At 53.3% G+C, this 15635-nt stretch overlaps 1 protein-coding gene across 1 annotated transcript in view; it reads left to right on the top strand.

Annotated features, from left to right (window-relative positions):
- Window positions 1-15635, top strand: part of wdr11 (WD repeat domain 11) — a 56146-nt gene that overhangs the window by 30553 nt on the left and 9958 nt on the right. The window contains exons 15-24 of the mRNA XM_035400145.1: window positions 1978-2099; window positions 2272-2419; window positions 4768-4874; window positions 5564-5678; window positions 7407-7578; window positions 7964-8072; window positions 8649-8711; window positions 9134-9199; window positions 11852-12041; window positions 14361-14456. Coding sequence (XP_035256036.1) covers window positions 1978-2099; window positions 2272-2419; window positions 4768-4874; window positions 5564-5678; window positions 7407-7578; window positions 7964-8072; window positions 8649-8711; window positions 9134-9199; window positions 11852-12041; window positions 14361-14456 — 1188 coding nt within the window. The remainder of the gene's footprint in view (window positions 1-1977; window positions 2100-2271; window positions 2420-4767; window positions 4875-5563; window positions 5679-7406; window positions 7579-7963; window positions 8073-8648; window positions 8712-9133; window positions 9200-11851; window positions 12042-14360; window positions 14457-15635) is intronic.

The raw sequence follows: 15635 nt of genomic DNA, 5'->3' as shown, positions 1-15635 counted from the left end.
ACACACACACACACACATACACACACACGCACACATACACACACACACACACATACACACACACGCACACATACACACACACACACACTGACGCGTACATACACACGCACTGACGCGCACAAATACACAGTCACTCAGGGTCACCGTTTCATGGATCCAGGATTTTATTTAGACCCCCTCTTTGCTCTCGTCACAGTCTCCACTGCCCTCTTTCCCTCTTCATCCTGCTCCTGCACCTTTAAGCCCTCTTCTGCCACCTGCATCTCACCTTCTTTTAGTCCTCACTGTGCCCTTCTCTCTCTCTCACACACACAGGAACACGCACACACACTCTCTCACTCATTACATTACATTACATTACAGGCATTTGGCAGACGCTCTTATCCAGAGCGACGTACAACAAAGTGTATAACCAAAACCAGGAACAAGTGTGTTGAAAACCCTAGAGGGAAGTACAGTTCCAAGTGCAGGGAACGACCGCCTAGTTTAACTTGGACCCTGTAGGTTAAACTGATTAACACTAACACAAACGAGGACAGCAACAATGCGGTCTATGCAAAAATACAAGCAGTAGTTAAGACGAGTGCATTAACCAAGTCACCTACGAAACAGATACCCAGTTACAACCCTAAGCTTACAGTCAATTTAGAGATTACAGGGAGGTAGGGAGGGATTGGGAGAGGTGCAGCCTGAAGAGGTGAGTCTTCAGTTGTCTCTTGTCTCTTTCCCTCTCTCACTCACTCTCTCTCACACACACACAACCTCTCTCTCACTCTCTCACACACACTCTCTCTCTCTCTCTCTTTCTCACTCTCTCTCTCTCTCTCTCTCATTCTCTCTCTCTCTGTCTCTGTGCCAGCTGAGCGGTTGCTTTATGCAGTTCCCTTCTCTCTCTCTCTCGCTGGCTGAGCCTGAGCGGTGGTGTCGGCCCAAAGGAGGCTCGTAAAAACAGGCCGCTGGCCCGGGCCCAGAGCCGGCCGCTAACTTTCCTGCAGACGGAAGCCAAACGCTGCAAATAATCAGGCTAACGACGGCGATGCGCCCCCGCCCCCACCCCCCACCGCCCCCCCCCCGCCCGCCCGCCCGCCCGGCTCTCCCGTCGCAGGCCCATTTCCATATTGATTGCGGCTCTGGGGTGAATGGCTTCCCCCCCGTCTTTAGCGATTTGGGCAGAATTCACTTTAACGGCGTTACCGCCCGCGCCGAGGGGCTCTAGCATCCCGCTGACGAGCGCGCTAATCAGCGCGGGCGCGTTAAAAACCCCGCGCGGGGCCGGGGACCGCGGGCGCCGCCTTTAAATGCCGGGGTTTACCTCCGCGCCGCGTTATTTCTCCCATAATCCCCGGTGCGCGCGTCTTTCACGTCTGTTTGGTGCTGATGCGTGCGAGCGCGGTCTTGTGAGTTAGTCACGCGCGCCGAACGCAAACGGAACTCTCCGGAGGATCGGGGCGAATTGTATGTTTACGTGTGCGCATGTGTGCGTGCGCGTGCATTTCATTCATGGGTTTCTCGGTGCGTTCTGGCTATTATATGATATGGAAATGCGTACGTGTGTTAAAAGATGTTCTGTTTGTGTACGTGAGTGTATGTGTTAGATGGTGTTTTTTACTTTCTCTGTGTGTGTGTGTGTGTGTGTGTGTAGGTGTATTAAACGGTGTGTTACTGTGTATGTGTTTGAGTGGCTCTCTGTGCGCTTATATTAAAAGGGAATGCTAGCGTGTTCAATGATTGTGTGTGTGTGTGTGTGTGTGTGTGTGTGTGTAGGTGGGTGTTAAATGGAGATGTGTGTTAATGATTGTCTATCTGGGTGTTAAGTGGAGATGTGTTTTAAATGATTGTGTACGTGTGTATGTGGGTGTTAAACGGAGATGTGTTTTAAATGATTGTGTGTGTGTGTGTGTGTGTGTGTGTGTGTGGGTGGGTGTTAAATGCAGATGTGTTTTAAATGATTGTGTGTGTGTGTGTGTGTGTGTGCAGGAATGGTCTCCCTCCCATAACCTGAAGAGTCTGAAGAAGAAGCAGCTGGCTGCTCGGGAGGCCATGGCCCGGCAGACCGTGTCCGACTCCGAGCAGAGCAGCGTGGAGTCCTCCGTCATCAGGTGAGGGGGTCGCCAGGTCCGCCAGGTCCGCCAGGTCCGCCGTGCGAAGGCCAGCTGCGTGGCGCTCTAACCTGCATGTGTGTGTGTGCGTGTGTGTGTGTGTGTGTGCGTGTGTGTTTGTGTGTGTGTGTGTGTGCGTGTGTGTGTGTGTGTGTGTGTGTGTGTGCCCCAGCATGCTGCAGGACGCGGAGAGCAAGGCCGAGCTCAGCCAGGGCATTTCCGCGCGGGAGCACTTCGTCTTCACCGACACCGACGGGCAGGTCTACCACATCACCGTGGAGGGGAACACGGTCAAGGACGGGGCGCGGATCCCCCCCGACGTGAGTGGCGCCCTCGCCTGTCCTCTCCACCTCTCCCCCTCTCCCCCTCCCCACCTCTCCTCCTCTCCACCTCTCCACCTCTCCCCCTCCCCACCTCTCCACCTCTCCACCCCTCCACCTCTCCACCTCTCCCCCTCTCCACCTCTCTGTTTTCTCTCCGGAGCGATCTCTGGCTCTCTTTCACAGTGTTGTCTTTCAGGCCAAAGAGCGGGCCATTTTGCCTGCTGCCTGTTTGTGCCTCGTAGAAAATGGCCGTGCTTTTCCTTCTGAAGTGATCTGGTTGTTTCTGCTGGGCTGGAGCTTTTCTGAGCACGTTTGCTGTTTTTCGAGCTGACTTTAGTGAACCTCAGAACCTTGTGGTTAATGGCCTGTTTATTGGACTCTTTTCAATAAAAGTACAGACTTTTCTCTCTCTAGCCTTTATTGTCCTTTGTGTCTCCCACCTCTTTTCTCCCACCTCCTCTCCTTACTCCCTCCTTTGCCTCCCCAAAGTGAGAAGCAATTATCCCCCCCCCCCGCGTTTGTACCTCCATGGTTCCCGGTAACTTCCTGTCTGTCCCTCTCTCTTTCTGCGGGTGCAGACTGCAGTCTCTGCAAAGGCAGTTAATCTTCTCATCATCGGCGGGAAAACAAACACAACTGGCGCGCGGCTCCCTCTGGAAGCTTCTAATTCGCGGCTCTGGGTTCTGGTCGCTCAGCGCTGCGGCGGCTCTTCAGAACGGCGTTGGATCCGTTCGGCTTCACCGCCAAGCTCCTCTTTTTACGACCGCAGTTTCCCCTCCTCCTCCTCTCCTGCCCCTGCTTCAGTGTCTCTGTGGATAGGAGTGCAGGGGTGTTTGTATGAGTATGCGTAGTGTGTGTGTGTGTGTGTACGTGGGCACGTGTGTGTGTGTGTTCACGTGTGCATGTCTGTGTGTGTGTGTGTGTACATGTGTACGCGTGTGAGTGTGCTCGTGTGTGTACGTGCTTGCGCATGTGAGCTTGTGTGTGTGTGTGTGTGTACGTGCGTATGCTTGTGTGAGTGTGTGTGTGTGTGCGCGTGTGTGTGTGTGTACGTGTTTGCGTGTGTGTGTGTACGTGCGTATGTTTGTGTGAGTGTGTGTACGTGTTTGCGTGTGTGTGTGTGTACGTGCGTATGTTTGTGTGAGTGTGTGTGTGTGTGCGTGTGTGAGTGTGTGCGTGTGTACGTGTGTGTGATGCTGCTGAGAGGTGTGTGTGCAGCAGGCAGCCTGTAGGCCGGAGGCAGCAGAGGGCAAGTATTACAGGCAGGGCTTGTGGGCAGAGGCTCCTGGTGCAGGGATCATTAATGAAGCCTTTCTCTGCTTTACTGAGTGGAAAAAGGAGAGAAGCCCAGACCGCGGCGTCATTAGCGTTTGATTGCGGCGCCCGCAGGCTAGTGCTGGACGCCCGGACTGGAACGTGATTACGCCTGAGAGGGAACTCTGAACCTCCCCTCCTTCTCTCCTCCTCTCTCTCTCTCTCTCTCTCTCTCCTCCTCTCCTCCTGTCTCTCTCTCTCTCCCTCTCTCCTCCTCTCTCTCTCTCTCTCCCTCTCTCTGCCTCTGCACTACTCCTTTTACTCACTCTGTATTCCCTGTCTCTCCTCCCTTCCTCCCTTTCTTTCTCTCACTCACTCTGACCCACTGACACACACACACACACACACACACACGCATACGCGCTGGCATGTCACTCTCAGTCATTGATTTTTCCCTTCCCAGCCCCTCTGTCCCTCTGTTTGTACACACTCTTCAGTTGTAGTTTTGTTCGCTTCTCATTGGCAGACAGCAAATATATTGCAGCGTCCAGTAATGCACTTACAAATGATTCCTCTGTAGTGAAACCACTGCTTGTTAAATAAGACTATGGCTTTTACCGGGGGTGTGGGAGGCTGGGAGAGCCAGTAAACAGCTTTAAAACCTGCTATTGTGAAGCACACTTCTGTTTGAGAGGATTGATGCAGAATTGGATTTTACTTCTGACCTGAGTTAAACTTTGAGTTTCACTTCTGGAAAGTTCTCTGTCTGTGGGCCCTGGATGGGCCTGAACTGAAAAGGTGGAGGAGGAGGAGGAGGAGGAGGTGAAGTGAGGAAGGGAGAGAGGAATGGATGAATGAAATATGTTTCTGGATGTGGGTGTGTTAGGGGGGCGCAGGGGTTGCTCTGTTTAAATGTCACACACACACACACATGGTGCTGTAATGTTTTTTGCTTGTTTAACCCTTCCCATTCCTCAGGAAATGACAGAGTGGGCGGATGCCTCCTAGAACGTGTGTGTGCGTGCGTGTGTTCAGTGCATCGCTCATCTGATGAGTCTGTGATGTTTGTGTGTCTCTGATGTGTGCTGCAGGGCAGTATGGGTAGTATCGCCTGCATCGCCTGGAAAGGCGACACGCTGGTCCTGGGGGACGTGGACGGGAACCTCAACTTCTGGGACCTGAAGGCCCGTCTGTCCCGGTGAGCCCCCTGGCGCAGCTGCGTGTCTTTAGGGAGGCTGTGTGTGTGTCTGTGCTGGAGAGAGTGAGGCTTTCAGCACTCATGTGATGGGGTGTGTGCGTGTGTGTGTGTGTGTTTGTGTGCCTGTGTGTCTGTGTGTATGCGTGCGTGTGCGTACTGAGTGTGTGTGTGTTATGTGTTAGTGAATGTGTGTGTGCGTGTGTGTGTGTGTGTGTGCGTGTGTGCATGTGTGTGTGCGTGTGTTCGTGAATGTGTGTGTGTGTGCGTGTGTGCATGTGTGTGTGCGTGCTTGTGTGCGTGTGTGTGTGCGCGCTTGTGTGTGCGTGTGTGTGCATGTGTGTGTGCGTGCTTGTGTGCGTACTGAATGTGTGTGTGTGTGTGTGTGTGTGTGTGCGTGTGCGTACTGATTGTGTGTGTGTGTGTGTGTGTGTGTGTGTGTGTGTGTGTGTGTGCGTGCGTGTGTGTTACTGAACGTGTGTGTGTGTGTGTGTGTGTGTGTGTGCGTGCGTGCGTGCGCGTTACTGAACGTGTGTGTGTGTGTGCGCGTGCGCGTTACTGAACGTGTGTGTGTGTGTGCGCGTGCGTGCGCGTTACTGAACGTGTGTGTGTGCGTGTGTGCATGCGCGTTACTGAACGTGTGTGTGTGTGTGCGCGTGCGTGCGCGTTACTGAACGTGTGTGTGTCTCCAGGAGCATCCCCACACACAGGGGCTGGGTGAAGAAGCTGCGCTTTGCTCCTGGGAAGGGGAACCAGAAGCTGCTGGTGATGTACACAGACGGCACCGAGGTGTGGGACACTAAAGAGGTGAGCGTGCTCTCTGAGCGTTCCTCACCCGGGCCTGCAGCCTGGACACTAAAGAGGTGAGCGTGCTCTCTGAGTGCTCCTCACCCGGGCCTGCAGCCTGGACACTAAAGAGGTGAGCGTGCTCTCTGAGCGTTCCTCACCCGGGCCTGCAGCCTGGACACCAAAGAGGTGAGCGTGCTCTCTGAGCGTTCCTCACCCGGGCCTGCAGCCCGGCGGCCGTGCCTGCAGGAGAGCCAGCTGGCTGCTCGGGCCGGGGCCCGTCCGCACGCCGAGCTGCGGTTCGGGCCCCCAGCCTTCTGGAGGGAGCCCGTGTAGAGCCGAGGTGCGGGTGATTGATTGGGGTCAGGCCAGGCCTGGCAGGGGCTAAACTACCTGTGACGGGGGGGGCAGGGCAGGAGCGCGTTCGGTTCCAGGGTTTCTCCCGGACTCATTTTGTCAGCCGCGCTCAGTTTGGGGGTCCGGCTTCACAGCTCAATCTGCTGACGAGGTTGTGAACGGCAGCGGGACACCGTCCTCGTGCCCCTGTAGCAAACGCTTCACTCTGATCTGCTCTGGGACCGAACAGGCACTGGTGCTCACAGCCAGTCAGTTCACTGAGCCAGGAAAGTTTCCAGCCCCCCAGGAGCGAAACTGTCCACTGGCCCCCGCCGCCCCCCACCCCCCCACCTGAGTCACTCGCTGGCCGCTGCGTTCGCGTGCGGTAACTCCGTGGCGACGGGCCGGTGTGGCGGGCGTGACAAGCTCCTTTTCTGTTCCCTTAAATTCCCTCATTTTTTAAACGGCTCTTTTAAAGATGATGTCACTGTGACCCCCAGCTCTGAAAGGGAACGAAACGTATCTATTAGCGGCCGCGAATCTCAGCGCCCCGCACGTCCTTCACCGCCATCCGTCTAATCAGCTTCCTGCTCCGCGGAGCGCTGGGCGAGCGAGGCGCCTCTCTCTCTCTCTCCAGACCTCTCTGAGCGGAGCATTAAAGGAGCGATTAATGAAACGAGTCCCACGGTGGCAATTATCTGCTGAACTCTGACAAGTGCGAACGTGTTTACCCGCAGACGCCAGAACGCGGAGGGCCGAGAGGGAAGACGAGCGGGCGCGGGCACACCGCGGGCACACCGCGGGCATCGAGACGCGGGCGTTAATTATGCTTATCTTTTCTTAAAAAAAAAAATATATAAAAATGTTTTAAAGATGTCCCCTGTGAGCCGGCTTCTCTCGCCCTGCTTCCGGCTGTTCTGTCTCGGCAGGAGTGGCCCAGTTTCCGCTAAATATCGGCGCCGTGTCCGTGTGTGACAGAATTGGGTGGCGGGGGGGGGGGGGGGGGGGGGGGGGGGGGGGCGGGGGTTGGTCTGTGGGAACCTGCTGGCATTTCAGATTCCGGGTGAAAAGGCCAGAGAAAAGATCTTGAGTAAGAGTGCGAGAGACCGTGTTTTTATGATGTTATATCTAAGCAGTTTTCTGAGGCCAAAGTGGCAATCTGTGAGTGTTAAGCACGGTTTGAATCCTGGAGATTTACAATGCAGCGCTGAATCAGTACTGCCATCGGCGTCTCACCGTGCCTGTAATGACATCACTCTGTTTTTATACTCTACAATCCACTGAAAGTCTCAAACTGCCTCTGGCTACAGCAAGAGTTGTAGAGAGAGAGGGAGGCCCTCCTCTGCCGTCCCCCTCCGTCACAGGCCCCTCCCCTTCCCCCCGGCCCTGACCACGCCCCTCTCTCCCCCGCAGGTCCAGATGGTGAGCAGCCTCAGGATGGGTCGGAACGTGACCCACCGCATCCTGGACATCGACTGGTGCACCTCGGACAAGGTGGTGCTGGCGTCGGACGACGGCTGCATCCGGGTCCTGGAGATGGCCATGAAGTCGGCCAGCTACAGGATGGACGAGCAGGACCTGAACGGTGAGGAGAGGAGGGGAACGAGGGAATGGGAGAGGAGGAGGGAGAGGCGGCCGGAGAGGGTGGGACGTCGGTGGCGTAAGGTTGGATGACTGCGTGGGCTCATGAGGGCAGCACATGTGAATATCTGCATGGACATAGTACCAGAGTAGTGATGTTACAATATATGCAGAAAGATGAGGGGTGGGTGTTTAGTCATTTACGAGAATATGATAAAAGTGACTTTTTCTCACAACTCCCAACTCTCCAACCTTTTTTCTCTCTCTCTTTCTCTCTCTCTCCCCCTTTCTTGTTCTTTTCCCATCTCTCTTTCCCCCCCTCCCTTTTTCCCTGTCCTACCTCTCTCCCTCTCTCTTCCTCCCTCTCCCCCACTCTCCCTCCCCCTCAGAGCCGGTGTGGTGCCCGTACCTCCTGCCCCCCCGTGCCTCCCTCACTCTGAAGGCCTTCCTCCTGCTGCAGCCCTGGGCCGGCTCCTTCACCATGGACATCACCCAGATGTAGGTGCAACATCGATAACCGTGCCCCCCCCCCCCCCCGTCACACTCAGCTTAGCGTAGCCTGGGCGTAAGTGTAACTTCAAAAGCAGTCCCCCATCCCAAGCAGCTTTGCATGGCCCAGGGTGTAGGCGTGACATTGACGATCTTTCCCTCCATTACGCACAACTTCTCAAAGACTTTTGTGTGGGCGTAGCATCAATAACCAGCTTCACGCCAGCCCGGTGGGCTTCAATACATCAATACGTGTCCTTCTCCAGGTGTAGGAGTGAGGTTGCTCCTGAATACCACGTCATTAATTGAACGGTTAGATAAAGTCGTTCACCTTGCTACTGCTCTGTTTGAGCAGTACAAAGGAGGGATGAGTCTGTTTCATTATTTTTTAAATGATAAAATCACCGTCACCTTTTTGAAGACTGAATGTGTTTTAGAATGAATGTGCTCTCTGAATTTTTGATGAGATTCCACGGAGTGAAAGGGTCTAATATGCATTCTGTGGAGTCCGCCTTAATCTGTTCCTTTAGTTCCTCTAACACTTGTTTTTTTTTTCTTTTTTTTTTGGTTCCTCCTTTTGTGCAGCGATTACGCGGAGAAGGACGAAATTAAGGGCCTCATCCAGGAGCAGCTGAACTCCCTCTCCAAGTGAGCGCGTCAGGGCGGGGGGCGGCGTGCACCGGCGCCTCAGTCACACAGGCCCGCCAGGCCCCACGCACCCCCGGGCTTTCAGCAGCAGTGCGCGTCCTGCACTCCCGCTGATTACATTAGCGTAGCCTTGCGATAGAACTGGGCTTTATTGCTCATTTGAATTGGGCTTTTTGGCAATTTTCTGCTTTTGTATGGCTTAGTAATAAAAAAAATATATCTTTGTATTACCACTGAATAGTGCAGTGTGCCCATTCCCCGTTCCTTTTAGCCGAATAATCTAGAAGCGATGTGATTGGTGCTGCTCCTTCCCCATCCGCAGCCCGCCAGAGCCCCAGGCTCGTGCGGGGGGGGGGGGGGGGGTCATTTTAGCCCCAGCAGGAGGGGTCTGATGATGTCTGTGGTTTTTGCTTGTCTCTCAGTGACATCAGGGGCATCCTGCAGGACCCTGAGCTGAACCAGCTGCAGCGCTGCCTGCTGGTGTCGCGGTGAGTGCTGGCCCTCTCTCTGTTTGCCCGTCCTTCTCCGCCATCTCTCTCCCGCCGTATCCATGACTTCACGCAGATTCTACAGACTAGCTTCATGATCGGTCCCGAATACTTAATATTAAAAGTACCGTCTCTCTTCACGAGCTGAAATGTTCCACATGAGCTGAGTCTTATGAATGTTTGTGAAGGGGCGTGGCTTAAGGCTGTGCCGACGGTGGTTGGTTGTTGAGTTCCTGGGCATGCCTCTTCATGAATATTCATAATGTGTTATTTGGCACTCAAACATCCTGTTACCAGCTATAAAACTTCTAGAATTAGGATAGGATAGAGTGGATGAGAGAAATGCAGGAGCTGAACATCTGGCGACTCTGGAGAGTCTCTGATTTTACTGTCGGTGGTCTTTATGTGAGAGTGTTTACGGGTGGGTTTGGGTGGCGCTCGGACCGCTGAACCGCACCGCACGTCGCCTCCGTCACGCCACTGAAATGGCTGTTTGTTTTATGGATATGGGCCGCAGAAGCAGGTGGGGAGCCTCCATACCAGGTGGCGAAGAGAAAAAAAAAAACAGCAAACAAACTCTGGGCCTGCAAATGAAAGAATACCAGAACCAGCCAAAAATATCAAAAAATATCAGCCCATATTGAGCCCTCCCAGCAATTCACCAGATGAGCTTGTGATGACGAACTAAATAATAACACTAATAAAAGAGTCTTTGTCCCAGAAATGACGTCTGTTGAGAGACAGGCTGTGTACGCTGGCAGCTGCGCGCAGAAAGGTCTCTCCAAAAGCACAGCAGGCGAACGCCTCATAACCAGGCCCGGCCAAGTCAGCCAACTGTCCCTGGGATGATTAGCCTTCAGCCTCAGCTGTGCTTACCTGTGGGTGGGGTCAGCGCTATCCGTGGTGCTGAGGGCTCCCTGGATTTAGGAGACAGGTGGGGCCTGTCTTCCGGTCACCCCCCCCCCCCCCACCCCCTGAGTGTACTTGTGGGCCAGTTAGTTCTGTCCTTTTTGTTAATGGCGCATGGACCTAACCGCATCCCCAATGTTATGACAGAAGCAGACAGAAACACTGGTCACTAGACCTGGGAAAATATTGACTGAAGAGGGAAACGGTGTCATGGGAGATTTTAGTCAGAGGGATGAATAATGCTGCTTATGAACCCTGGAGTTTAGTAAATCTTCCCTGTCCAGAGCCCATCGGTCTTGTGCGCCAACAGTGACCTTTTCTGCATGGGCATTATTTGCCTCGCCTCTGTCTCCCTCCCTTCCTCCCTCTCCTTTTCTTCCTTCCTCCTCCACTCATCAATTCTCCTCCGTTCTTTCTTCCTCCCATCAAATTGTGTTTCTCTCCCTCTCTCCCCACCTCTCACTCTCTGTCTTGCCCTCCCTTGTTCCCCTTTTTTTGTTTTATTATTGTAGCAGTGAATGTGAGTTGTTTTTTTGTTTTGGGTGAAACCTTTTGAAGTTAGAGGTTGATTATCTGCAGTGGTAAATGTTTTGTCTGTGATATACACTTGCAGTTTCGGTGAGATGGTAGCAGTAAGCTAAGTGTTTTGTTCCAACTTTATTTCCCCATTTGTCACAGAACTTGTCATACAACGTGCCTCTACTGTTTTGTTTTTTTGTTGGTTTTGATGGTGCTTTTTATGTCTTTTTAATGTGCATATGATGTTTTTCCCATTGGCCTGTGTTTAATTTAAAGATAATGCATTTTTAAAAGTCGCTCAGGTTCACCCTCTCCCCCCCCCCCGCTTTCTCATTTCTCCTCTTTCATGTCAGACTGAAAAATGACCCCCTCACATCACAGACACACACACACACACACTCACGTACACACATACTTGCACGCACACACACACACACATACTCGCACACACACAAACACTCGTATGCCCACACACAAACACACACACGTAGAAATTTGTGCACACACACACTCACATACTCGCACGCACACAAACTCGCACACACACACACATACACACACATTTGAAATGGTTTTCCATTTTGTGAATACATTTAAGTACTATTAAGAAGCTCTCCTTTTTTTAAACGATATTACCACTGCCTTAGAATTTTTTTCAGATTTACATCCTTGGAGACGTAGCCTAGCAACGGCCTTCATTTCTGAGTGGCGCAGCGGAAGCATGGCTGATTTCATTGGGAGTGGGAAATGTGGCTGATTTCATTGGGAGTGGGAAATGTGGCTGATTTCATTGGGAGTGTGAAGTGTGGCTGATTTCATTGGGAGTGGGAAATGTGGCTGATTTCATTGGGAGTGGGAAATGTGGCTGATTTCATTGGGAGTGGGAAGTGTGGCTGATTTCATTGGGAGTTGGAAGCGTAACTGATGTTACTGGGAGTGGGAAGCGTGGCTGATGCTACTCGGAGTGGGAAGTGTGGCTGATGCTACTGGGAGTGGGAAGTGTGGCTGATGTTACTGGGAGTGGGAAGTTTGGCTGATGTTACTGGGAGTGGGAAGTGTGGCTGATGCTACTGGGAGTGGGAAGCGTGGCTGATGCTACTGGGAGTGGGCAGTGTGGCTGATGTTACTGGGAGTGGGAAGCGTGGCTGATGCTACTGGGAGTGGGCAGTGTGGCTGATGCTACTCGGAGTGGGCAGTGACCCGCTGTGTACCGGCCCGCTGCAGGCTGTTTGGAGATGAGTCGGACCTGCAGTTCTGGACGGTGGCGGCGCACTACCTGCAGTCCTTCTCTCAGGCCAGGCAGCTGAGCGTGCCCGTCCCTGAGGGCCCGGAGGAGGCGGAGCCTGCCCAGGGGCTGCCAACCTCACACCTGGACATCTGCCACGACACGCTGTGTGAGAGCGCCTACTTCCAGGTAGCACACAGTAAAGCGCCCACGCACAGATATGTATTTATGCACACACAGAGTAACACGCACACAGAGTTACTTAAAGACACAGACTCAAAACACGTGCACAAACACATGCACACACACTCACACACACACCAAGACCCGTGCACACACACACACGCACACAGAGTTACATAAGGACACAGACACAAGACACGTACACACACATGCACACACACACAAGACACGTGCACACATGCACACACAGTCACACACACACAGTATTTATGTATGGATGCATGAATGCATTGTATGCAAGCACACTCACAGGCAGACCTGTGCAGAATTTTTTTTAAATTCCTGAATTGATTGCAGGTGGCCACAGCTGTCATGTAGGACCAGTGCTCTCAAATCTGCCCACTTTGTTCTCTCGACATTAAACTGAATCACCAATCGCACATCCAGTCCAGATTTGGCTCCCTGTTCTTTCAGGGGTTCGATTTTGTTTGCATGTCCGTGGGCGAATCTCCGCACCTCTGGCCTCTTCAGTCTTCGCTGACCTCCCTGTCAGACTTGGCCCCGGGCGGGCGAGAAGCCTTCTCTCCCATCGCTGCCCACCGCACCGAGGGCAGAATCGATTTGTGGCGTGAAATGGAGAAGGGTGGGGGAAACGCTGGCAGAGACGGGCCTGTCCTGAAAGGACTTCCCAACCTCTCAGTCTTATTTCAGTCTGGATTATTGGCTGATTTGTTCTTGGGAAGAGCGGGTGAAGGGGAGAGAGGGGGGACGGTGGGGTGGTGGGGGGGTTGGTTTAAGTGCAGGCATTGATCTTCCTGTCACAGCTACATCTATGTCTATGTCAGTTAGCTAAAGTATAAACTCTGGCCATTGGGTGGGTGTGTTTCTCAGCCGGTCGCCACGGCAACGCTGCAGGCGGCATTGCCAGGCAGGGACTGGCTTTGTGAAGAATGCGTGCACCCTTCAGTCATTCAGTCAGTCCTCTTAGGAGAAAGAGTACAGTCACAGAGGCAGGGGTGGTTAAATACATCATTTCATCTGCATATTACCAGGAAGTCCTACGGCAATGACATGGGGGGTGGGGGGGGGGGTGTTTAAAATGAAAAATGAAGGGGAGAGGAATAAAAGCAGAATTATGAAAAATAGTGAATGGGCTTTTTTTAGACCACTGAAAGCTCATTGGTAAGTCAGCTGCTGTGTTTTCCCTGCAGGCCTCAGGGCTGTGTGACTCACACACACCGGCAGGCGGTCTGCACGCCGCTGCTCCTGCCTGTCTGCTAGCGGGCTGATCGCCCGTGGGCCTTTCATACGGCTCTCCCGGACCTGCCGTAGCGCCGCGGGGGTAAACCGCCTCCGTTCGGCGGCTGCGCTGGTGCCGTCCCAGAGACGAGTTTAAATTCGTGAGCTCGGAGATAAGGAGGCTTCCCGCGCGCCTCTTGTTCTGGGGCCCCGGGGTCCGGGCATCTAATCCTGCTCCCGCCAGCACCGACCGCGACGGGGAGCCGTGTGAGGCGAAACGCGGGGGGAGGGTCACGCGTGGCGGGTCCCCCGCTCCGCTGCTTGTGTTGCGTCTGCAGTTCTCCGCCGCGTTTAATCGATTAACGCGCCGGAGAGCTGACAGCTTTTCCACTTTCTCAGTGCTCATGGGAAGTCCTGATATCAAACGGGAAAGTGACTTTCACAGACCGCGTCCCTGATAGCTCGCTCTTATTAGCAGCGGGGTGCCATTTTGGCTCTGAAAGCTCAGGCTTTTCCCCTGAGAGACCCGCAGTCCCGTTTGTCCGGAGTATTGATGTGGGTTTCGGCAGCGTGTGGGAGATCGGGGGGTTCAGCTAACGGACTCAAAGCGAAACAGACAGTCCTGTCGCCCCGCCTTCACCAGAGCCCTGCGGGGCCTTTTTCCCCTCTGGGACAGACCTACCTCCAGCCTCATGGGCACGCCGTCGTGTAATCTCCGTTCCGTCCCCACGCCCGGCCGCGAAACTGATCAGTCCCGCCGCGTGCGGAAATCCCGCGGACGACCGCGCTCCGGAAAATTCCATCTCGGATATCGCTGTTACTCTCCCTGAAACGTGGAGGATTTGCGTTTGATTGGCTTTCCGTTCGATTTGCCGTGGTAGAGCGGACTCTCTCCCTCTCCATTTCAGGCACCACCGGACTCTTGTTGAGAACTGATGAACATTAGAAATGAAATTTATTATCAAACGTAAGTCAGCGTTTTTTCGCCGGTGTGATATAACTGACTCAGAGGACTGAGAGTTGAGGGAAGATGTACGCAGTGGCGTTTCAGATTGAAACTTCCCATCTCCCCTTCCTTTCCCACAGCGCTTTCAGCTGGAAAGAGTTCACCTGCAAGAAGTGAAGAGGTCCAGCTATGAGCACACCAAGAAGTGTGCAGACCAGCTCCTCCTGCTGGGACAGGTGAGTCATTACACCCATTATTCAATAGTGTTCTTTCCCCAGGAGGCCGTGCACCTTTAGTTACTTCATACAGAGTATATATATAGAGAGGGGGAGTGAGAGAGAGAGAGAGAGATATGGATGGATGTACACAGATTCCTCATCCAACTCAGACTACACATCACTTGTTGGTACAGTAAGCTCCTGTAGTGTGTGAGAAAGAGAATCTCACATTGCACACTTGAAAATAAAGGACCAGTTACAGTGAGCTGTGTTATTGGAAATAGATCCTCTAAAGCTGAATCTGACACGTTCTGGCAAGTAGCTGCATCTGGGGCGCTAAAGTTTAATTAGCAAGATTATTTCACAGCATTGTTTTCATTTCAATGCGTGTCTGCATTCTAATCCCACAATGCAGTTTCCTCTCTCTCTCTCCCTCTCTCTCTCTCTCTCTCTCCCTCCCCCTCTCCCTCTCCCTCCCTCTCTCTTGTGAATTGCAAGGATTTGCGTATAAAGACTTTGTTTTTAAATGATTTCATTGAGGTGGGGGCGTGTAAACCCGATTCGGTCGGCTGTGATGATGTTTGTGATCCTCTCGTGAGTGGCGGTGCGGTTTGCCGGAGTTTTGCGTGGGGAACGCAGAGAGGCGTCTCCCCCCGCGTTTCTGTCCTCACACAGGGGGAGCGGCCATGTTCTGTCTCCCCGCACGCGCTTCCCCGCGCTCTGCGTGGACGTTAGCGTCCCTGCTAAGTTTCAGCGCTCTCTCTGGTCCCCGCGCGGCTTTTCATCGCCCCTCTGGAAGTCTGGCGGCTGACGCGGGCGTCGTTAGCGGAGGACTGTCCCGCTGAGCGCTGTTAATTACCTGCCAGAACCTCGCCTTCACGCTGGGCCTGTCCTCAGAAGGCCCCCCTAATGGATGGGCTCACCTGTTTAAATGTTCTGAATAGCAGAAAGTTTTCATGCAGGATCTCGTCCAAACGCGGAACAAATTAGAGGAGTGGAAGTGTCATCCACAGTGAGAAACGAGGCTGTGGCTTGCACTGCACACACACACACACAGTCGCACACACACACACACACACACACACACATACACACACAGTCTCACATACTCGCATATACACACAGTGTCTCACTCACACAAGCATATATTACGCACTGAAACTAATTTTCACACAGGGACTCACGTTTGCACCTGTG

The sequence above is a fragment of the Anguilla anguilla genome, chromosome 18 (assembly GCF_013347855.1).
Source record: "Anguilla anguilla isolate fAngAng1 chromosome 18, fAngAng1.pri, whole genome shotgun sequence".
NCBI lineage: Eukaryota > Metazoa > Chordata > Actinopteri > Anguilliformes > Anguillidae > Anguilla > Anguilla anguilla.
This window is presented reverse-complemented; position numbering and strand designations above follow the sequence as displayed.